This window comes from Raphanus sativus, chromosome 1 (assembly GCF_000801105.2).
Source record: "Raphanus sativus cultivar WK10039 chromosome 1, ASM80110v3, whole genome shotgun sequence".
In the NCBI taxonomy this organism is placed as follows: Eukaryota; Viridiplantae; Streptophyta; class Magnoliopsida; order Brassicales; family Brassicaceae; genus Raphanus; species Raphanus sativus.
The window spans coordinates 1,888,272-1,904,956 of NC_079511.1; the positions used below are offsets into that span (position 1 = coordinate 1,888,272).

Consider the following 16,685-nt stretch of genomic DNA (forward strand, 5'->3'; position numbering starts at 1 on the left):
CATCTCTTGATCATTGAGAACAAAGCCTGCAATGCACGTGTACCCATGCACGTGTTCATAAGGTAAAATCCAACAACATACGACAAAGAAATTAAGAACCTAAATAGGTAAAAGAGAATAATCGTCTGGTTGACAGTGAAATCAAAACCCATGCGACATACTCCATAAACTCTTCTCAAGTACCCCACTTCAAATATTCGTTTTTCTTTTTATAGTTTCCTTTTAACTGATAGCCAAAATAATTTAAACTGAATGAAACACCACTATTGTCATTTAAAACATTTACATTGAGCAAATAAGATTAAAATCACGAAACAGTAAAAAATATTTTGATTTTTGTGACATCATTTTCCTATCTATATGAGATGAAAACAATTGCGAATGCTCTCTGGAATTGATTTATAAAGTTGTTAGGAACGAGTATCTTTTCAATGCTTTACTACAAGGATCTTTTTTGCAATGTTGCCTTTTTCTTTAGAAAAGCTTTTTCCAATTTATCAAAGTGTGTTTTCCTACACAAAATGTTATCAGCGTAACATGTGTGGACTATGAGTCATTTACTATCAAGAGTGGCAGATTAATTATACTAGGGATATAGCTCCGCGCAAGCGCGGAGTTGTGAATGTCTAAAAGAATTTTCGATTTGTGTTCATGAATTCGAAATCTAGCCACATTTCTTTTCAAGAATATGTCAGACGTAGAACATATATCCACTCAGATTTAACATCTGATACGCTGACCAATTGACATCCTCATTAGCTATCCAGTAAATTCGCAACCTGTATAAATATAAGAAAATCATAATCTATCACAATTTAGAAACTCCACACAATAGTAAAACTCTTTATTAAACATAGCGCAATAATATATACATACACAGAAAAATAGTCAAGGCGAGATTTTTTAACAGAAATAAAAAATGAATCTCCATGAGCTACTCTCAGATCTATGCGAACTCTCTCGGTCCGTCCAAAAAATTGTGTTTCTTTTTCATTGGTTTTTTCTGTAGTTATCAGCTGTGCAAACAATTTTGTTCGCCTCCTCCTTGAAACTACCAGTGTATTCTAATTCAAATTTGAAGTATGAGAAATTAGTGAATCCTTCCATGGAGTACATGTCTCATCGAACAACTTCAGAAAGTAGAATAAAGAACATAAAAAAGTTATACTAATCAAGTTTTCAGTAGGACTATGAAATTATATCAATTTAAGGAGTTTCAATGATATGTGACACTGAATAAAGCGGTTTAGAGTGTAATGGTTTATCATTGGATGTGAGAGCTAAGCGACAAAGTGGGAAAATCCTATGCCATATTCAAAGACAGTGCAAAAGAATAGACGATTAGGAAGCTTTTTGGGTATGTCTGACGCATCAGCCTCACCTTTTAAAGGTTATGTAGAAATTGAGTGCCATAGGCCGCAAGTTAATTTAAAATGACCCAACAATCATTAATTCATTACATAATCACGTTCGAAACTCACTGCCGAGGGCCCTAAAATCACCGGAAAAACGTAATTCAGACACCAACGATGACAATTTAAACTGACTCAGTTCAAAAACCGAAATTCGTAAAAACTTAATTTTCACTCATTTCATCCTATAATCGAGTAGTATATTTAAAAATTCATGAAGTTTTCATGAAAATGGCAAAAACGAAGAAACTGATGTATAACTCTTGAAAAATTATGAGCTGTCGGAGTCAATATTGCAGAAAGTCTAAAAGTATAAGAAGAAGACGACTTGTAAAAATCATAATTACCTTTCGTTAAATTTAATCATAAAAAATACAAAACGCACATGTTCTCTATTCGAACCTGAGTTGTGAGCTTCTTTAATGACACATAAACCACTGCACTAAGTGATATTTAATGATATTCATATGAATACATACTATTTTAAAATAAATATATAAAGATGGATCCCACAAACATTTATTAAAATCTGATGTGGACACCTTAAGAAGAGAAGAAAGTGTCTCATTATATATATGATTATATTAGAAAATATTTTGTAGAAAATATTTTTCTACTTAATACAGTATTAGATACTCCGAAACTTTTTGATATATCAAAATCTTGTATTCTCGATCATATCAATTTTCAAACAAAGGTAAACAAAATGTGTTTTTTACCCCACCCCCTTGCTGAAAAGTAAAATGATTATGGTGAATTAATTAATTGAAAGAAATTAAGAGACAGATAACTGACAAAATGCAGGTGAATTTTTGGAAGGACGAGAGGTCGTCAGGTTGTGGGCTGACTTACTCACCAATTCTTTAGGTAATTTCCACTTTAATCATAATGTAATCATGTTTTAAGATTCCTATAAATGATAACATTTCTTTAATGTTTTTGTTTTGGACTTTTCTTCTTGAACTTTGGCGGCACTAGAATATTCCCCTAAATTATCGAGACTTCGTTATATAGTATAGTATTGTTCCTTTTACCAGATAATCAAGGTACGCGTTTATGTGTGAATATGCATGTATCTAAAGAATGATAGTAGGACATATTTATTTTAATCACGCAGATGGATTGCAGAGCTCCGTTGATTTGAATTTGATCAACCTAGTTTTGATGATTAACAAACCTAGCTGTATACAAACAGCTCATACAGTTTAAATTTCAAAGAACTGTTAATTTAAATTCGTACAGTCAATATTGTAAGTTAAGAATATTTTCAAATATATATATATATATATATATATATATATATATATATATATATATATATTGTGTTAGTTATAGTCAAAATTACAAACCCAGTTAACAAACAACAGAGACGAAAGTTCGATCTTATGGAAAATGCATCAGTAAGAACTACTTTAATTTACTTTATATATTAAAAAGAAATTCAATTAATCTTTCAAATACAAAAATGTTTTTGGTTGTATTAACGTGTTTGCATGATTGTTCACATATTTTTAACCTTCTTTTTTTTTTGAAAAATGTTTGCTAAAGTTAATGAATGTAAAACACATAATTTTTTTCTACATGGGAAATATTAGCTGATAATTGAAATCAATTTTTCGAACAACATGCATTAGTAGATTAATTTTTGTTTTTCTGTTCCTAAACGGTTTAATTAATTATTTTAGATTCCTTTAAAGGTAAAAAATCAAATAAAAATAACATTGATAGACAGATTTAGATCTAGAGAGTACACTGTCGATGTACCACATGATGCTGTTGGTTCATAAAAGTGAAATAATCATATCTATTACACATATACATATTATATATATATATACATATAATTTTTCTTATCTTACATATACACACACATATATCATCGTCATAAAGTTGACCAAAAAAAAAATATCATCGTCATAAATGGAAAACACTCTAAATAATAGGAACGAGAATTACTCGGCTGCATTGATAAATACTGTCACACCATTAGTTTGAAATGTTTGTTCTTTTTTTTTTCTATAAATAGACAAAAGAGTTATTTAAAAAATAACACTAGACCTTAATGAAGTTTTTTTTTGAAAAAAACTAGACCTTAATGAAGTTCCCTTAATTTAATGTGTGGTTGCTAACTTATGATAAATTCAACCAAAGTTTTTGCTAACAAGTAGGCAAATTGCGGTGAAAATTGTCACTAGTTGAAGATTAAAGGCATAAGTACATCTAAGTACATGTATATACATTTCATATACATATTTACATGTCTATGTGTAATATAGAATAATATTAGCATCGACCGAAAAGTCTTAACATGGATTTACATAAAACAACAGTAGCTAGAATCCATAATTCTTGGGAGAAAAATAAACAAAAAAAGTAGCCAGGAATCACAATCTAGGAGATGTCTAAGCCATGGATTATGTGAATACAATTATATATACCTGTATAGACGTATGCATGTACAAATATAATGAAATAAACGACATTTCAAAGAAGACAAATGATAGATCCATACCACAGCATAGAAACTTGGCGATATATGAAATTAAAATAAAGACATAATGGAGATATGATTAGACTTAAAGTATACATATGTCACTTAGTGGATGGTAATGGCCTTCTTGTTTTTTCTCGGACTTGACCAATCCAATGCATTTTCCGTCAAATTGATATCGACATTCCACAAATCAAAATCGCTCTATTTCTTTTTGCGTTTTTGATCTTGTAACGGACCCTACCCTTACTAATTAACTTTTTTTTTTCAAGAAAAAATCAATGAAGGCACTCGAAAGCGTTACAAATTACAATATAAACATACAAAAAATAAGAAAACATTAAGGAGGACTGAAGCACAAAGGTTAAACTAATAATTGAAAATGATCCTAAATACTAACAGGCAATTCTTAGAGCATGATTATCGGTATATCTTAGATAGGTCCTTAGAATAATTATGAATTTAAAAAAAAAGAAAAAATGCCATTAATACAAGGACGTTCCTTAACTAAGATACAAAATACGTGCGTCCTTACCAGCCACGTGGCATCTTTTTCTCTCCCCTCCCCATTTCTCTGGACGAAAATTGATCAATTTTCTTCTCTTCACATCTTTCTCTGTCGCTTTCCTTGGCTACTCCTCTGTTCTTGATCAATCCTTGGCTACTCCTCTGTTCTTGACCGGTCTCGGAACGTGGCAGTCTGATCCTGGTCTTGTCGGAAACGCTGTCGAAGCCGCCGCTAAGGTTAGTCGTCTATCACCGATCTCTGACCGTTAAAGTTATAGTCTTTATGGGCTAAACTCTGATTCTCTCTTACTATGCAGATCGGCCATCGCCACATTGATTGTGCTCAAATCTATGGCAACGAAAAGGAGGTAGAGCATTAATATGTTTTGAAGCTGTTGAAGGTGATCATTTAAATTTCAATACTTTCTTCGAGCTTCTTGATTTCCATTGAGTTTAAACCGCAAAAAAGTTATGATTTTGGTTATGATTTGTGCTGTGTATATCACAATGGGCTGTCTTGTTTGATCAATACACGGACTATGTTCTCGTCATTAATCAAAATTAGTTGTATTTTTTTGCAACTGGCAAAATGAGTAAGGTTTGAAGTTAGTTATGTTTGTTTGAACTTGCAGATGTCATGACTAAGGAGAATATTGCTGAGCCAATGAAGGATATCAGAAGAGCTCTCCTTGAAGCAGATGTGAGTTTTGTTTGTTCTGTTTTTTTTTTCTCAGCGTTCTTGCAGTATAAAAAGTAATTTTACTCGCTTGGACGTTTTGTAAACAGGTGAGCCTTCCTGTTGTTAGAAGGTTTGTTCAATCTGTAAGTGACCAAGCCGTTGGAATGGGTGTCATTCGAGGAGTCAAACCAGATCAGCAGTTGGTCAAGGTAACTCGCAATGAACCAGGTTCTTGCAGATATAGCTAAGCAAGGTCTAAAAACAGCTAAAATGAATAATGTCGATGTAGTTATCATGAATACTGCAGGAAGGCTTCAGGTAATTTTGTTATCACAAATCTGTTTGCAGCTTTTAGTCATGGCATTGCATTTCTGTGACAGGTAGACAAAGGGATGATGGATGAGTTAAAAGACGTAAAGAGATTTTTGAACCCCACTGAAACGTTGCTAGTTGTTGATGCCATGACTGGACAAGAAGCTGCATGTAATCTTTGTGCATGTAGACATTTACTAAGAGACAATACAAGCTTCTACCAATAATCTTCAAAAATCAAAAAGTCCTTAGCCTTTGTCCCTAACTTAAAAATACTAATAAAATATGGTAAGGACTTTTATTTTGTCCCACCAATGAGGTTGCTCTTAGAGCCCGAGTCATCAATAGCCCCATAAAAAAGGGCAAATAGCACGAACACAATTTATAACCACAAGCAGAACCAGGGCTAATGGGAAAGGTAGGCATATGACAACACCCTTAACAGCCTAAGGAGCCTTAGCCAAGACAACCTACAAAGTAAGAATATATGCATTGTTATTTAATAAACAACATGAACAAGTTATATATTGATACCTAAAAGTTAGTCAGTTATCTCTTTACATACACATCTAGAGAAACTCGTGAAATGGCAAACCTATATGAGGGGAAATAAACAGAATGTTACGTTCAATCCATGCAGCTACATGTGGAAATTGAAAAAAGATATTCAAAAGATTCGTTTTTCATGGGTCTTAAAGATATTAAAAGATAAAGTAACACTATCTAACCAATTTCCACAAAGTTGATTGAAACTGTCTATGAGTGGAAAGCGAGGAAAAGAGAGTAATACCTAAACATAGGAACAAGTGGATTATTATCATATAACATAATTAAATGAATGGGGCATTGTTCCTTATATGTGAATCTTCATTGTCAATGTTTTTTTTTTTTTTAATAAAAGATTTTTGTCAATGGTTTGCACCTATAACTAGTCTACACTGCTAAGGAAGCTGGCTAACACTGCTAAGGAAGCTGGCAGTGCATTCTTTTGTATACCACCTCTGAAAACAGAGGAATAACTTGATCCATAATCAAATATCTCTTTCGGTCGCAACTGTCTTCAACGCTATCGACAAAGAGATTCGAAACATAATATCAGCTAGGAGTAAGAGGAAACACTTTCGATCTCTTATGACAATGTGGTTGAGATAGACTATGTTTCACTTTCTGCTTAAGTGTTTCTTTATACCATCTTATTTTTTATTTTATTTATTGCCAAGATGGTTTCAAACATTAGATTCTATTTTGTATGATCTACTTTCATATTAATGATATTTACAGTTTAGCAAAAAAAACTAGTCTACACATGCAATTTTAAGAGTTAGAGATATGCCTAATCTTAAAATTTGTCCAAACACACTTATTAAGTTGTTCAAACGCTATATATACATAGTAATATAGTTCAGTTGAGTCTGACCAAACCTATGATTCTCAAGAATCACGATATCAAAACTTAAAATAAAAGTCTCTATGACTTCAAAATTAATATGCTTTACAACTCTTAGCAAAAAAAAATTCTTAGCAAAAAAAAAATATGCTTTACGATGCAGCCAGTAGTGGTCAGCTAAACCTTTTCTAATCTTTTAAATTTTGCTTGTTTTGCAACGACATATATACGTTACTAAAATATTATACAATTTTTTTATAACAGGTTCTATTTATGTAATTTAACCATAAATTTAGCTAAGCAAGTCATATAATAAGAAGATAATCCCCATTACTTTTGTTTTGAGTGATCCACAACAAATCATTGAGTGATGAGGACATATGGCATTTTCATGTTACATATATGGATAAAGATTGGAAAATACTAGTAAAAATATCTTATATTGCTACCAAACGGTCAAAACTTGGCCCACCTTCATCCATAATTGTTCGTAGATGCATTTGAGCTTGTAAAAAGCATATTAAAAAGTTGATGATAATTACTGAAAAGCGGTCTTTCTTAATATAAGTTAAAATCAAATATGTCACGCACTTGTATGATTTCTTAATAGTTTTTAATACCATTATTTATTATTATAAAAAAATTAGCACTACTCAGACGTATATGCGTGCGTACCAAATTTATGAATTGACAGAATCTGCACATATCATTCAAGAAATACCTTAGAAAATAATCTTTTTTTTTCATTTTCTTACTCTTCCGGAGAAAACAAAAAGGAAAACTTATCTTTGTAGTACTCATTGCATAATGTGGACATTGTGGAGTTCGAACTTCATACATAAGAGTGTAGTGATTGTTCATTATCGACCAATAATGTACGTGAAAAAAACTTTCGACGTTGAAAAACCTTCGTAGATATTAAAGACTTGTATATCCACAATTTCTGTTTAGCAACCTGTGACTTGTTCTTATGAACGAACATTTCTTCCATTTGATTTTAAGTTTTTAACCAAAATGCAATAGAATTGGACGGGATATAAATTCTTAGCTTTTATGGGGCCCTTATCATTTTCGGCCAGTATTAAAATGTCAATAATGGGCTGTGAAGGCCTAATCTAAAGTGTCGTATTATGTTTGTCAAGATTGCTGCCACAACGAGGCTGTTCAACAAAATTTAAATGGCAAAGCTTTTAATTAACGTCAAAGATGAACTTACTTTCTAGTCATCTTCTGCGTTAACTTGGGATTAACTTGGGATTGCTTGTCGACGTCCTCCTCCAGCGGAGCTCCGGGGTGTGACCAGATGCTTCCGTCGACGCCTGCTAGAGCCACTTCGGTGAGGCTCGATCAAAATGCCTTCAAGTTATTCTCTTGCTCTCTGTTTCAAACTAGTAGAGTAAGAAGGCTTTGGTAAGGGAACTCAAAATGTTGTCTTTTTGCTTCAATGTATTAATCAACTTCTAGCAAGCCTTTGTTTAGGTTGCTTGGTGTTGATTTCCTTAGGTTTTTTGGGGTTTTTTTAACTTTTTTGCAGCCCCTTAAACCTGATTAGCTGCAAAGCAATCTTTGGTTTCATTAACTTGTAGCCAGATCTTCATTAGTTCTTAATGATATTTACCATTTAGCAAAAAAGATGAACTTGAACAACTCACTGTTACCAGATTAACAATTTCACTCACTAAGAGATTCAACGAAAACTAGTGCCGGGCACTATTACTCGTTACTCGAGTGACTTCAACTTGCTATTTAATTTGTACACCCGTCTTGGAAATTTAAGTATTATTCTGACAATTAATAAATGACAAATTTTATTACTTGTAAAACCAAACCTATTATCAAGTATGATTTTAATACTGTACTTGGTACATTACTTACTCTGTTAGTTGTTTTTCTTACACGATGAGAACCACTTTATCAAAAGCTCACAAGCTTGATTTTGAGGATCATTTTTTTTTTTTTTTTTGTAAACTATTTTGAGGATCATTTGCTCAGAGAAACCGTATGAGCGCCTTGGTGAAACCAAAGTTGAAAGCGCAGATTTGACTTAGAAAAGCCAAAGTTTATGATGAGTTTTGACTTTTCAAAATTGGCTACTGGTTGGATAGGATACTATTTGACTTGTTAATTATTATACACAAATACATATTTCAAGAGCTGTTAATTACAAGAAAATTGTGTTTTTGTGCTTTTCTAATGTTATGTGTTTCTCTATGATCAAACGAATCACATAACATTAATTACAAATTCAGATAGTTTGAAACATCACCAAAAACATATAACAAATAATGCAACAAGGAAAAAGACTAGGAAGAAAATCATGAATCAAAGCCATAAAGCCCCTGCTTGTCTGAGAGTAGGCACTAAATCACCATTAATATGAGCAGCCATCAGATTCTCCAATCCTCCAAACAACTTTCCTCCTATGAACATGACTGGTAAGTTCTCTTTGTTAATTACGGTTTTACCCAATTCACTTATGATGATATTGTCATCGTTGTTGTCTTCTGCATCAATCTCAACGACCAATGGGTTCACGCCGTGTGTCAGTAGCAACTTTTTTACCACATGTCCCATACAACAGCCTCTCCTCGCAAACACCACCACAGCATTCTCCATCACCAAAACGTTATAGCTTGATTTCTTAGTGCTTGAACATGGTGTCTTTTGTGGTGATGGTGATGATGTTAGCCATGATAATGATGATGATGTTTTATCTTCATTCTTTGGACGGAAGATGCTGCCCGGTGTGGTCTTCGTCCACGATGACTCGGATGGTCTTATTGCTTTTTGCATAATTGATTTAGAGAGAGAAGAGAGGGAGAAGAGATAGAAGAGATACAAGAGATGAGAGAGAGAGAGAGAGAGAGAGAGAGAGAGAGTCTTGTTTAGTTGGGATGGATTGGTAAGAGATTAGGATAAATAATTTATATAGAGAATTTCGTTTTGAGGTCAACGTAAACATGTGTAAATAGTATTCTCATAAATTCATAATATCCGAAGCAACGTCACCGTATCTAAATTACATATCTATTACTGTACTTGTGATTATTCATTAATGTTGAGTGTAAATCATCCAAATATTTTTTTAAACATTTAGTGTTAATCAACTTCGGATTGAAAGACATATTTTGAACTCATTGTCGGAACTCAAATGCGACAACTCCTTATTTTAGAGTACAATTATCATATCTTTATAACGTAATGTCATTTCTAACCTATTGTAATTTAGAAAATCATTGACTTGCACGATATAGTTTATTTCAGAAAAATAATTGATGACGACGACATAGTAAATGGCTTACAACAAGGCTGACGTCAACAGATTTCTTTAGTTGTATTCGACTTATGTCACAATTACAGTTGTCTTGTCATGGTAACGCTAATGGATAAATGCAAATCATTCTATGGACCATTAGATTTTAAGATCATCTCTATTACGTCATGAGGATGACTTGTTTTTAAGAAATAAAGATAACAATTCGTATTTTATGTAACTATGTTCCAGTTGAATCTTGAGAGAGATTTGATCCTAATACATTGCATGAACGTCACGAACTCCACAAAAGCCTCGTTGATGACGTGGTAATCTGTGGAAAATTCTAACAACCCCTTTCGTCAAAAGGAAACAGCTGAGAAGAACCCCAAAAAATGCAGAAGAGGGTCCCTCACCGTGTTAATAACCACATAATGTCTCTTTTTAGCTTTACGAAACAGCAAGTCGTGTCTCTTAATCAATTTACAACGCGTGTTATTTTGAATTACTTGTTACTCTAACAACAATAAAGTCCAGCTGTTTTCTTTCTTCAAAATTAATTTAGTAATACACATAAACATCATAAAGAAGCAGCCCTCGGTTATATACAAATTAGGAGTTTTACTTGGTCAAAATTTTAAATAAAAATTTTTGTTTTAAATTTGACGTCACCGAGAATTTTGCCGTAGTTTCGTCACCCATAGAAATCACCGGTAAGATTTGATCAAAAAAAAAGAAAAGAAATCACCGGTAAGATAAATACAAAGAAAAAGACGTCTTTCGTCAAAAAAAAAAAAAAAAAGACGTCTGTATCATGGTGGCGCCGGCATAGCGTCATTATATACAAAGGGCCCATGTTCCTATGCTCATACGAATCTTATAATACGTATGCATCTAATATTTTTCTCTCCGATTATCTTTCTACAGGTAGATAACGTTGGCAACAAACTAGTTGAGGAAAAAGAACATTTAAATAACAAACAAGTAATCTTAGGATTATAAGCATGTACCTAACCATAGAAAAAAATGTTTGTTATTATTAATTTTTCTCTTAGTTCAGCTCCATCAATTTTCCGGGAAAACACAAGAAAATATAAACAAATCAGCTCAACTGAACATGATGAACTACTACCACTGTCCAAAGCAGCGAATCCGATCAACCAAGATAATGGGCAACATAGTCATTTGGTCAAAACACTGACCATGTTTAGGAGGAGGATAGAAGTGGATGGAACTTACTTATTTTACTTCTTAGAGCTAGGCTCCAAGTTCATCTCTTGGAGGTTAAGCAACAGATCATTGGAGCTTAGGTAGACCTTGTTAGCTGATTGTGCAATGGTCTGAGCAATCTCTCTCGCAGCTTCAATCTTTCTCAGAGTTATGAATGCCTGATTGTTTGCAATAGCTTGTCCGATAAGCTGAGCACTTTTAGCTTCTCCCTGCAAAAAGAATCAACACACATCTAATGCTTTTAGCAGAGACACCCCCCCACAAGACCTATAATCTCTGTTATGAGGTTTCAATTGAAGATCAATTATCGTTTACCTCCGCACGGATAACCGCACTTCTCTTGTCTTGCTCAGCTTTCTCCACAATGAACTTAGCACGTTCAGCTTCCTGAGCAGCGACTTGTTTTGCCTCGATTGCAGCGGTGAACTCTTTGCCAAATGTGAGAGTCGTGATGGAGACATCATCAAGGGCAATGTCGAAGTTCGAAGCTCTCTCAGTCAGAATCTTGCGTATCTCTCTGCTCACAGCCTAGATGAGAGTAAAAACAGTCTCTACAGTTATGAGCAAAAGAGTAGAACAAATTGTACAAGAAGAATGTTGAGTTACACACTTCTCTCTGGGTGATCAGCTGGCTTGCATTGTACTGAGCCACCACAGCTTTTAGGGTTTCATGGATGATGGAAGGAAGAACCCTTTCACTGTAATTCTCGCCTAGGGTTCGGTAAATATGAGGCAAACGGTCACCCATGGGACGAGTGAGAACCCTAAGTCCAACTTTCACCTGTGCAACAACAAACAAGAATATCAGAAACACAGCAATATCTTTAAGGAAAACAAAAACAGGGACACTATGTTAGTTTCTGTTCTAGCTTATGTAAACTCATCCGAAAGCAGGTATGATTGGTTTCTCATTCAATAGTTAAAGAGTGAAGCCAAAACAAAACAAAACAAAACAAAACAAAACAAACGGAAAAGAAAAAGATATAACAGTCAACAGTTTTTTTTTCATTTCTTTTTTTAGGCCATTATCCATATACTCACACAGGTCATATAATACTCTATAACAGAGAAATTGAAACTCAGCCAATAGCTATAAACCGCATGAACCATATCCAAACTTAGAAAACATGGTTTTAATACTGCATCTAAGGATCTCAAAGTAAGCTCAAAAGGAATAACGCCTAGTACACCCCCATAGCTTCACATTCATCAACACCATTTGAAAATGAAGCATGACATAGATAATATCACAAACAAAAACAAAAAAAAAAGAAGAGAAAGAAGCAGAAGAAAAACAGAACGCACCATCTGAAGGTCATGACTACCAGTGGTGCTCTCGACAAGATAGGGTCGTGCACGGACGTCATAGATTATTGGCCTCTCAAACCATGGCAACATGAAATGTGTTCCTTCCGGGTAAACCTTAAAAAAAAAAAAAACAAATCCGAGAGTAAAAAAACTCACATTTTTTTCTTCAAAGAAACTATTCATAGACTATTGTAAAAGTAGGAGGAATACAAAAAACCTTTTCCTTGATACCAGTCAATCGGTTGAACATGACAGCACGGTGTCCACCCTCAACATTGTACAGGCTATTAGTCAGAGCATAGACACCGAGCCCACCAATAACGCTGACCTTAAGAAGCGCAGAGAGAGCTGGAGATCCAGGCACTTTGTTGAAACTCATTTCTTGAAGACCTACAGAATAAATAAATAAACAAATCAACATGGCACTGAGACTTAACACAGCAATATAAACATAAATCGAGAAGATCACAGCATTTAAAATAAAATCGATCGATCGATCGAGCCTTTGACCATTAATCAAATAGGACTCAGTAACGAGAACAGATCTACGAGTTTTTCACCACATGAACATTCTATCTCTATAATCACGCAAAGATTATCAAACTAAACGACAATTAAGCACAGCGTGAACTTTCTCGGCATCCCCACAGTGAAGAATCAGAGATACGAATGGAGAATCCAGAGAGAAAGAGAGGCACCTTAGCTCAGCTCTAGGTCACCGGCGATGTCAGGGTTTTAGGGCTTTAGAATTGCGATCTGAGTCAGTCGGCGAAGCTTTAGGGCTTTAGAATTGCAAAAACACAAGTGACCACCTGAACTCCTGATATATCCCAAATTAACTCCTTTGTATATTTGGGCTCGTTAGTCATTAGTTATGCCTCAATAAGCCCATTATGTGTGTTATATTGACTCATGAGGCCCAATAAATCACTATTAACAGAAAAAACTTGCACATTGTCCAGTGATTTATATGAAAACAGTCCGTCTCTCACTACATTAGTTTTCCTTTGCAGATTGCAATTGGTTTATAACTTATCGGTTTATTTTAAAGAACGTAATCAAACATCTCTTTGAATTCATTTGTCCCTCTTTTGTCAATCCCCTAATCTAAAAGCTGATCGAAAAATAATAGCATACAAACCAACAAAGAGCTATATGGTCCATGTCTAGTAATCGCATGTGATTGCTATTATTTAGGATCTGAGGGACAAATAAAAGAATCAAAATCATATTCTATTCTATCCATTTTTAAAATAATATACGAATGGATAAGCATATTCTATTCCTGAGCAAGACCACCGTTCTTTGCTCCGATTTTCACGTAGAGTTAACATGTTTAAGCATCGCATAAGTACTATCATTGGTATAAATTCAGATCAGTAACTTATATTTAGAGAGGAAGAAATTCTAACTTAAACATTACATGTGAATCAAGTGTTCTTCGTCAGTATACCGAATTTAAGTAGAATCAAGTTAACTTACACATTAGACATTACTAATGACAACTATATATATATAGACGAATGTTATATGTAGTAGATCAATAATCTCACATTTCATTTCATGGAATTTAATGAACAAATTTCATAACCCAAACCGGATAGAATCATCAGAAACAAATACAATGCAACGATCACAATTATATTCAGAAGATAAACTTCAAACACAAGACAACAAGTCCAAAACCAAACCCTAGTCCAACTCTCCTCTCACCAGATGCTGACTTATCTGCCGACGCAGGAGCCTTTTTAGTGGAGTTGGTGTTGTCATCGGAAACCCCAGTGGTCGGAGATTTAGGGGCAGGAGCGATCGGGGAAAGCTTGTGCTCTCCGAACATCTCACCAGGCAACAAAACCATGTCGACAACATACACCGCGAGAGGACGCTGTGATCTCAACGCATTGCTGACACGTGTCTCCACGTAACCGGTTGAGACATTGACTTGGTTAGCTTCACCGGTGAAGTTAAGTCCGTAAACACCGTTGTCACGGCCGGAAGCTTGAGTCCTAACCGGGTTACTTACGGAGAGGAGATCGTCCAAAGTGTAGAATTTGGGACTGACGTGGTAGAGAATGAGTTTGACTTGTTCGTCTGCGCTCAACTTGTTAAGAGTTCCGGCTTTGAGGTTTTGAAAAGCATTGTCCGTTGGAGCGAACACGGTCATGCCTTCGGATGAACTGTTGACTTGAATGTCCACTTGGCTACCGATTTGAGTGATTTTCAAAAGATGCATGAAAGTAGTGAATTGACCGCCTTTTTCGAGGATTGCCGTGAGGTTGATAGGACCAGCAGGGCCTGGAGCTGGTGCTGCCGGCTGAGCAGATGTCTCCGTTGAGAGAAGCACCGCGGCGATGAGGAGGAGAGGAGCTAGAGTTAGACGGGTGATAGCCATTGCTAGGTTGTTTACTTAATCTCTGAAGAGTGATTGTGAAAGTGGAAGCGAATGGTTTATATGGAAGTATAATGTATGGAGTGATGAGTTGTGACTTTGTTGGAATGAGATGGCCAAGTCAATACAAAATGTTAAAGACAAAAATAATGTTTCAGAGAGATCATATTATTAATAGTATATGTACATATAGCCGTTAAGATCCATTTATATTATTCTCAAAACATTTAACTATATTAAAAATACAATATGAGGTGGTGGATCGGTGGATAGACCCCACATCACATGTATGGGATCAAGTGAATAATTCGAATTTACATACAGTCTTTATAGGAGATATTAAGATAAGGTTACACAACACAACTTAGGGTGGACACAACTTAGGGTGGACGAAAATCAGGATAAGAATTAGACGGGAGAAAAAAATGAATGATCCTTAATAAAGGTAAAATCTTCTACCAATAGAGAGCTCATAAACGTCAACTCTATTTTAGATTATATCATCTTAAGAAGTTAATTCAGAAACTATCATGCATAAAACTTCTGAGGTTTTATAAGAATTTTTGTTACCAGTAGATTTTGACTAGTGTAATCTTTAGGAAATGAATGGAGCAATAACAAAACATTTTTTTAAGACATCATTATAAGACACTGTATAAATATGTATAGATGCGTAGACATGTTCATATGTAGAAAAGAATATATGTGTGTCATGTAAAAAAGAACAAAATGAGTGGACAAACTGACAGCTGGGAAGCACGAGCTGGCATGTGGAAGAGTGGAAGAAGACCGATATCCTCATCACTTGCAATTATATAAAGTGCATACAGTTTCTATTAGATGAAACGGCACGCAGTTGGAGAATAAGTTTGTTCCACCAAGAGCTGTATTGGGCCTTGATAGTGGGTTTAGTTACGTTAGACATTAGTCTGTGTGGAATGCTTATAATGCAGCGACTTATAAATACGGCCCAGACAACACCGTCTGTGTGAAGACCAAGTTTTCCCCTACAAACGCAGAAGAAGAAGACAGAACATGTTTAAGAGAGAAGCATCCAAGTGGTGGCACCTGAGCAGCATGCAGCCATACACTCGTCACGCTCGGTTCGTCGCGTCCGCCACATCATCACGTGGCTCTCACGTGTTTTACTTGATTAAAAAATTAAAATAACAATGTTATGACATCGAAGCTGATGTGTAAGAACATGCACTTTGATGAGCCATGCAACTTGAAATGTGTCTATTGTCTTACTCTCTCCATTCATAGCTCGTAAGCTCACCTAATTCTCGTTTTCACTTGTAATAGTGATTTCATACTTCTCCATTCACTGTAATTGATATCAAACGAGAGAGTACATAATCCGCAGAGATTTATTTTATTTTCTATGTAAAGGCCACATCAATGATTAATCACCTGACTGGAATAACCTTAATAATTTCGAAGTATAACATAACATACTAAATCTCAACAACGGGAATTACATTACTTTCTAGAAATGTTTGTGTGTGTCTGTGTTTATAAAAAAAGCTAACTTGCCAAAGTCTTAATTATATGATGTCCTACTCGGAAAAGAAGCTTAGTTAGTGTACAAACTAGAAAACATAATGCATGTTGAGTGTTATTCCGATTAGCAATACCAGTTTTCATTAACTCGGTCCGTCTTAAACCTAAACCTTACCAAAACTATAATTCTGAAAGATCTTGATCCGGTTTCATT

General features: G+C 34.7%; 3 protein-coding genes and 1 long non-coding RNA gene across 4 annotated transcripts; 1 reads left to right on the forward strand and 3 right to left on the reverse strand.

Moving 5' to 3' along the window:
* Window positions 1-4,725: 4,725 nt before the first annotated feature.
* LOC108821550 (uncharacterized) lies at window positions 4,726-5,298 on the forward strand. The gene is made up of 3 exons (XR_001944593.2): window positions 4,726-4,811; window positions 5,043-5,110; window positions 5,197-5,298. It is a non-coding gene; the product is annotated as an uncharacterized LOC108821550 (long non-coding RNA).
* Window positions 5,299-8,890: 3,592 nt separating this feature from the next.
* On the reverse strand, window positions 8,891-9,696 carry LOC108820734 (monothiol glutaredoxin-S13). The gene has a single exon (XM_018593742.2). The coding sequence runs from the start codon at window positions 9,579-9,581 to the stop codon at window positions 9,111-9,113; it is 471 nt and encodes a 156-aa protein (XP_018449244.1). The 5' UTR covers window positions 9,582-9,696; the 3' UTR covers window positions 8,891-9,110.
* A 1,356-nt stretch (window positions 9,697-11,052) lies between these two features.
* LOC108818833 (prohibitin-2, mitochondrial) lies at window positions 11,053-13,428 on the reverse strand. The gene is made up of 6 exons (XM_018591774.2): window positions 13,278-13,428; window positions 12,797-12,969; window positions 12,577-12,693; window positions 11,882-12,052; window positions 11,587-11,799; window positions 11,053-11,480 (listed from the first exon to the last, which is right to left on the reverse strand). The coding sequence occupies exons 2-6, from the start codon at window positions 12,956-12,958 to the stop codon at window positions 11,286-11,288; spliced, it is 858 nt and encodes a 285-aa protein (XP_018447276.2). The 5' UTR covers window positions 12,959-12,969; window positions 13,278-13,428; the 3' UTR covers window positions 11,053-11,285.
* Window positions 13,429-14,115: 687 nt separating this feature from the next.
* On the reverse strand, window positions 14,116-15,140 carry LOC108818901 (fasciclin-like arabinogalactan protein 9). The gene has a single exon (XM_018591853.2). The coding sequence runs from the start codon at window positions 14,969-14,971 to the stop codon at window positions 14,225-14,227; it is 747 nt and encodes a 248-aa protein (XP_018447355.1). The 5' UTR covers window positions 14,972-15,140; the 3' UTR covers window positions 14,116-14,224.
* Between the last annotated feature and the right edge of the window lie 1,545 nt (window positions 15,141-16,685).

Bases quoted from the DNA above. Each gene is read 5' to 3' on its own strand.
- LOC108820734 (XM_018593742.2), bottom strand. From the start codon at position 9,581: ATGCAAAAAGCAATAAGACCATCCGAGTCATCGTGGACGAAGACCACA.
- LOC108818833 (XM_018591774.2), bottom strand. From the start codon at position 12,958: ATGAGTTTCAACAAAGTGCCTGGATCTCCAGCTCTCTCTGCGCTTCTT. The intron at 12,694-12,796 runs GTTTTTTGTATT...TTTTTTTTTAAG, and splicing joins TGACTGGTATCAAGGAAAAG to GTTTACCCGGAAGGAACACA. The intron at 11,800-11,881 runs GTGTGTAACTCA...ACTCTCATCTAG, and splicing joins AGCTGATCACCCAGAGAGAA to GCTGTGAGCAGAGAGATACG.
- LOC108818901 (XM_018591853.2), bottom strand. From the start codon at position 14,971: ATGGCTATCACCCGTCTAACTCTAGCTCCTCTCCTCCTCATCGCCGCG.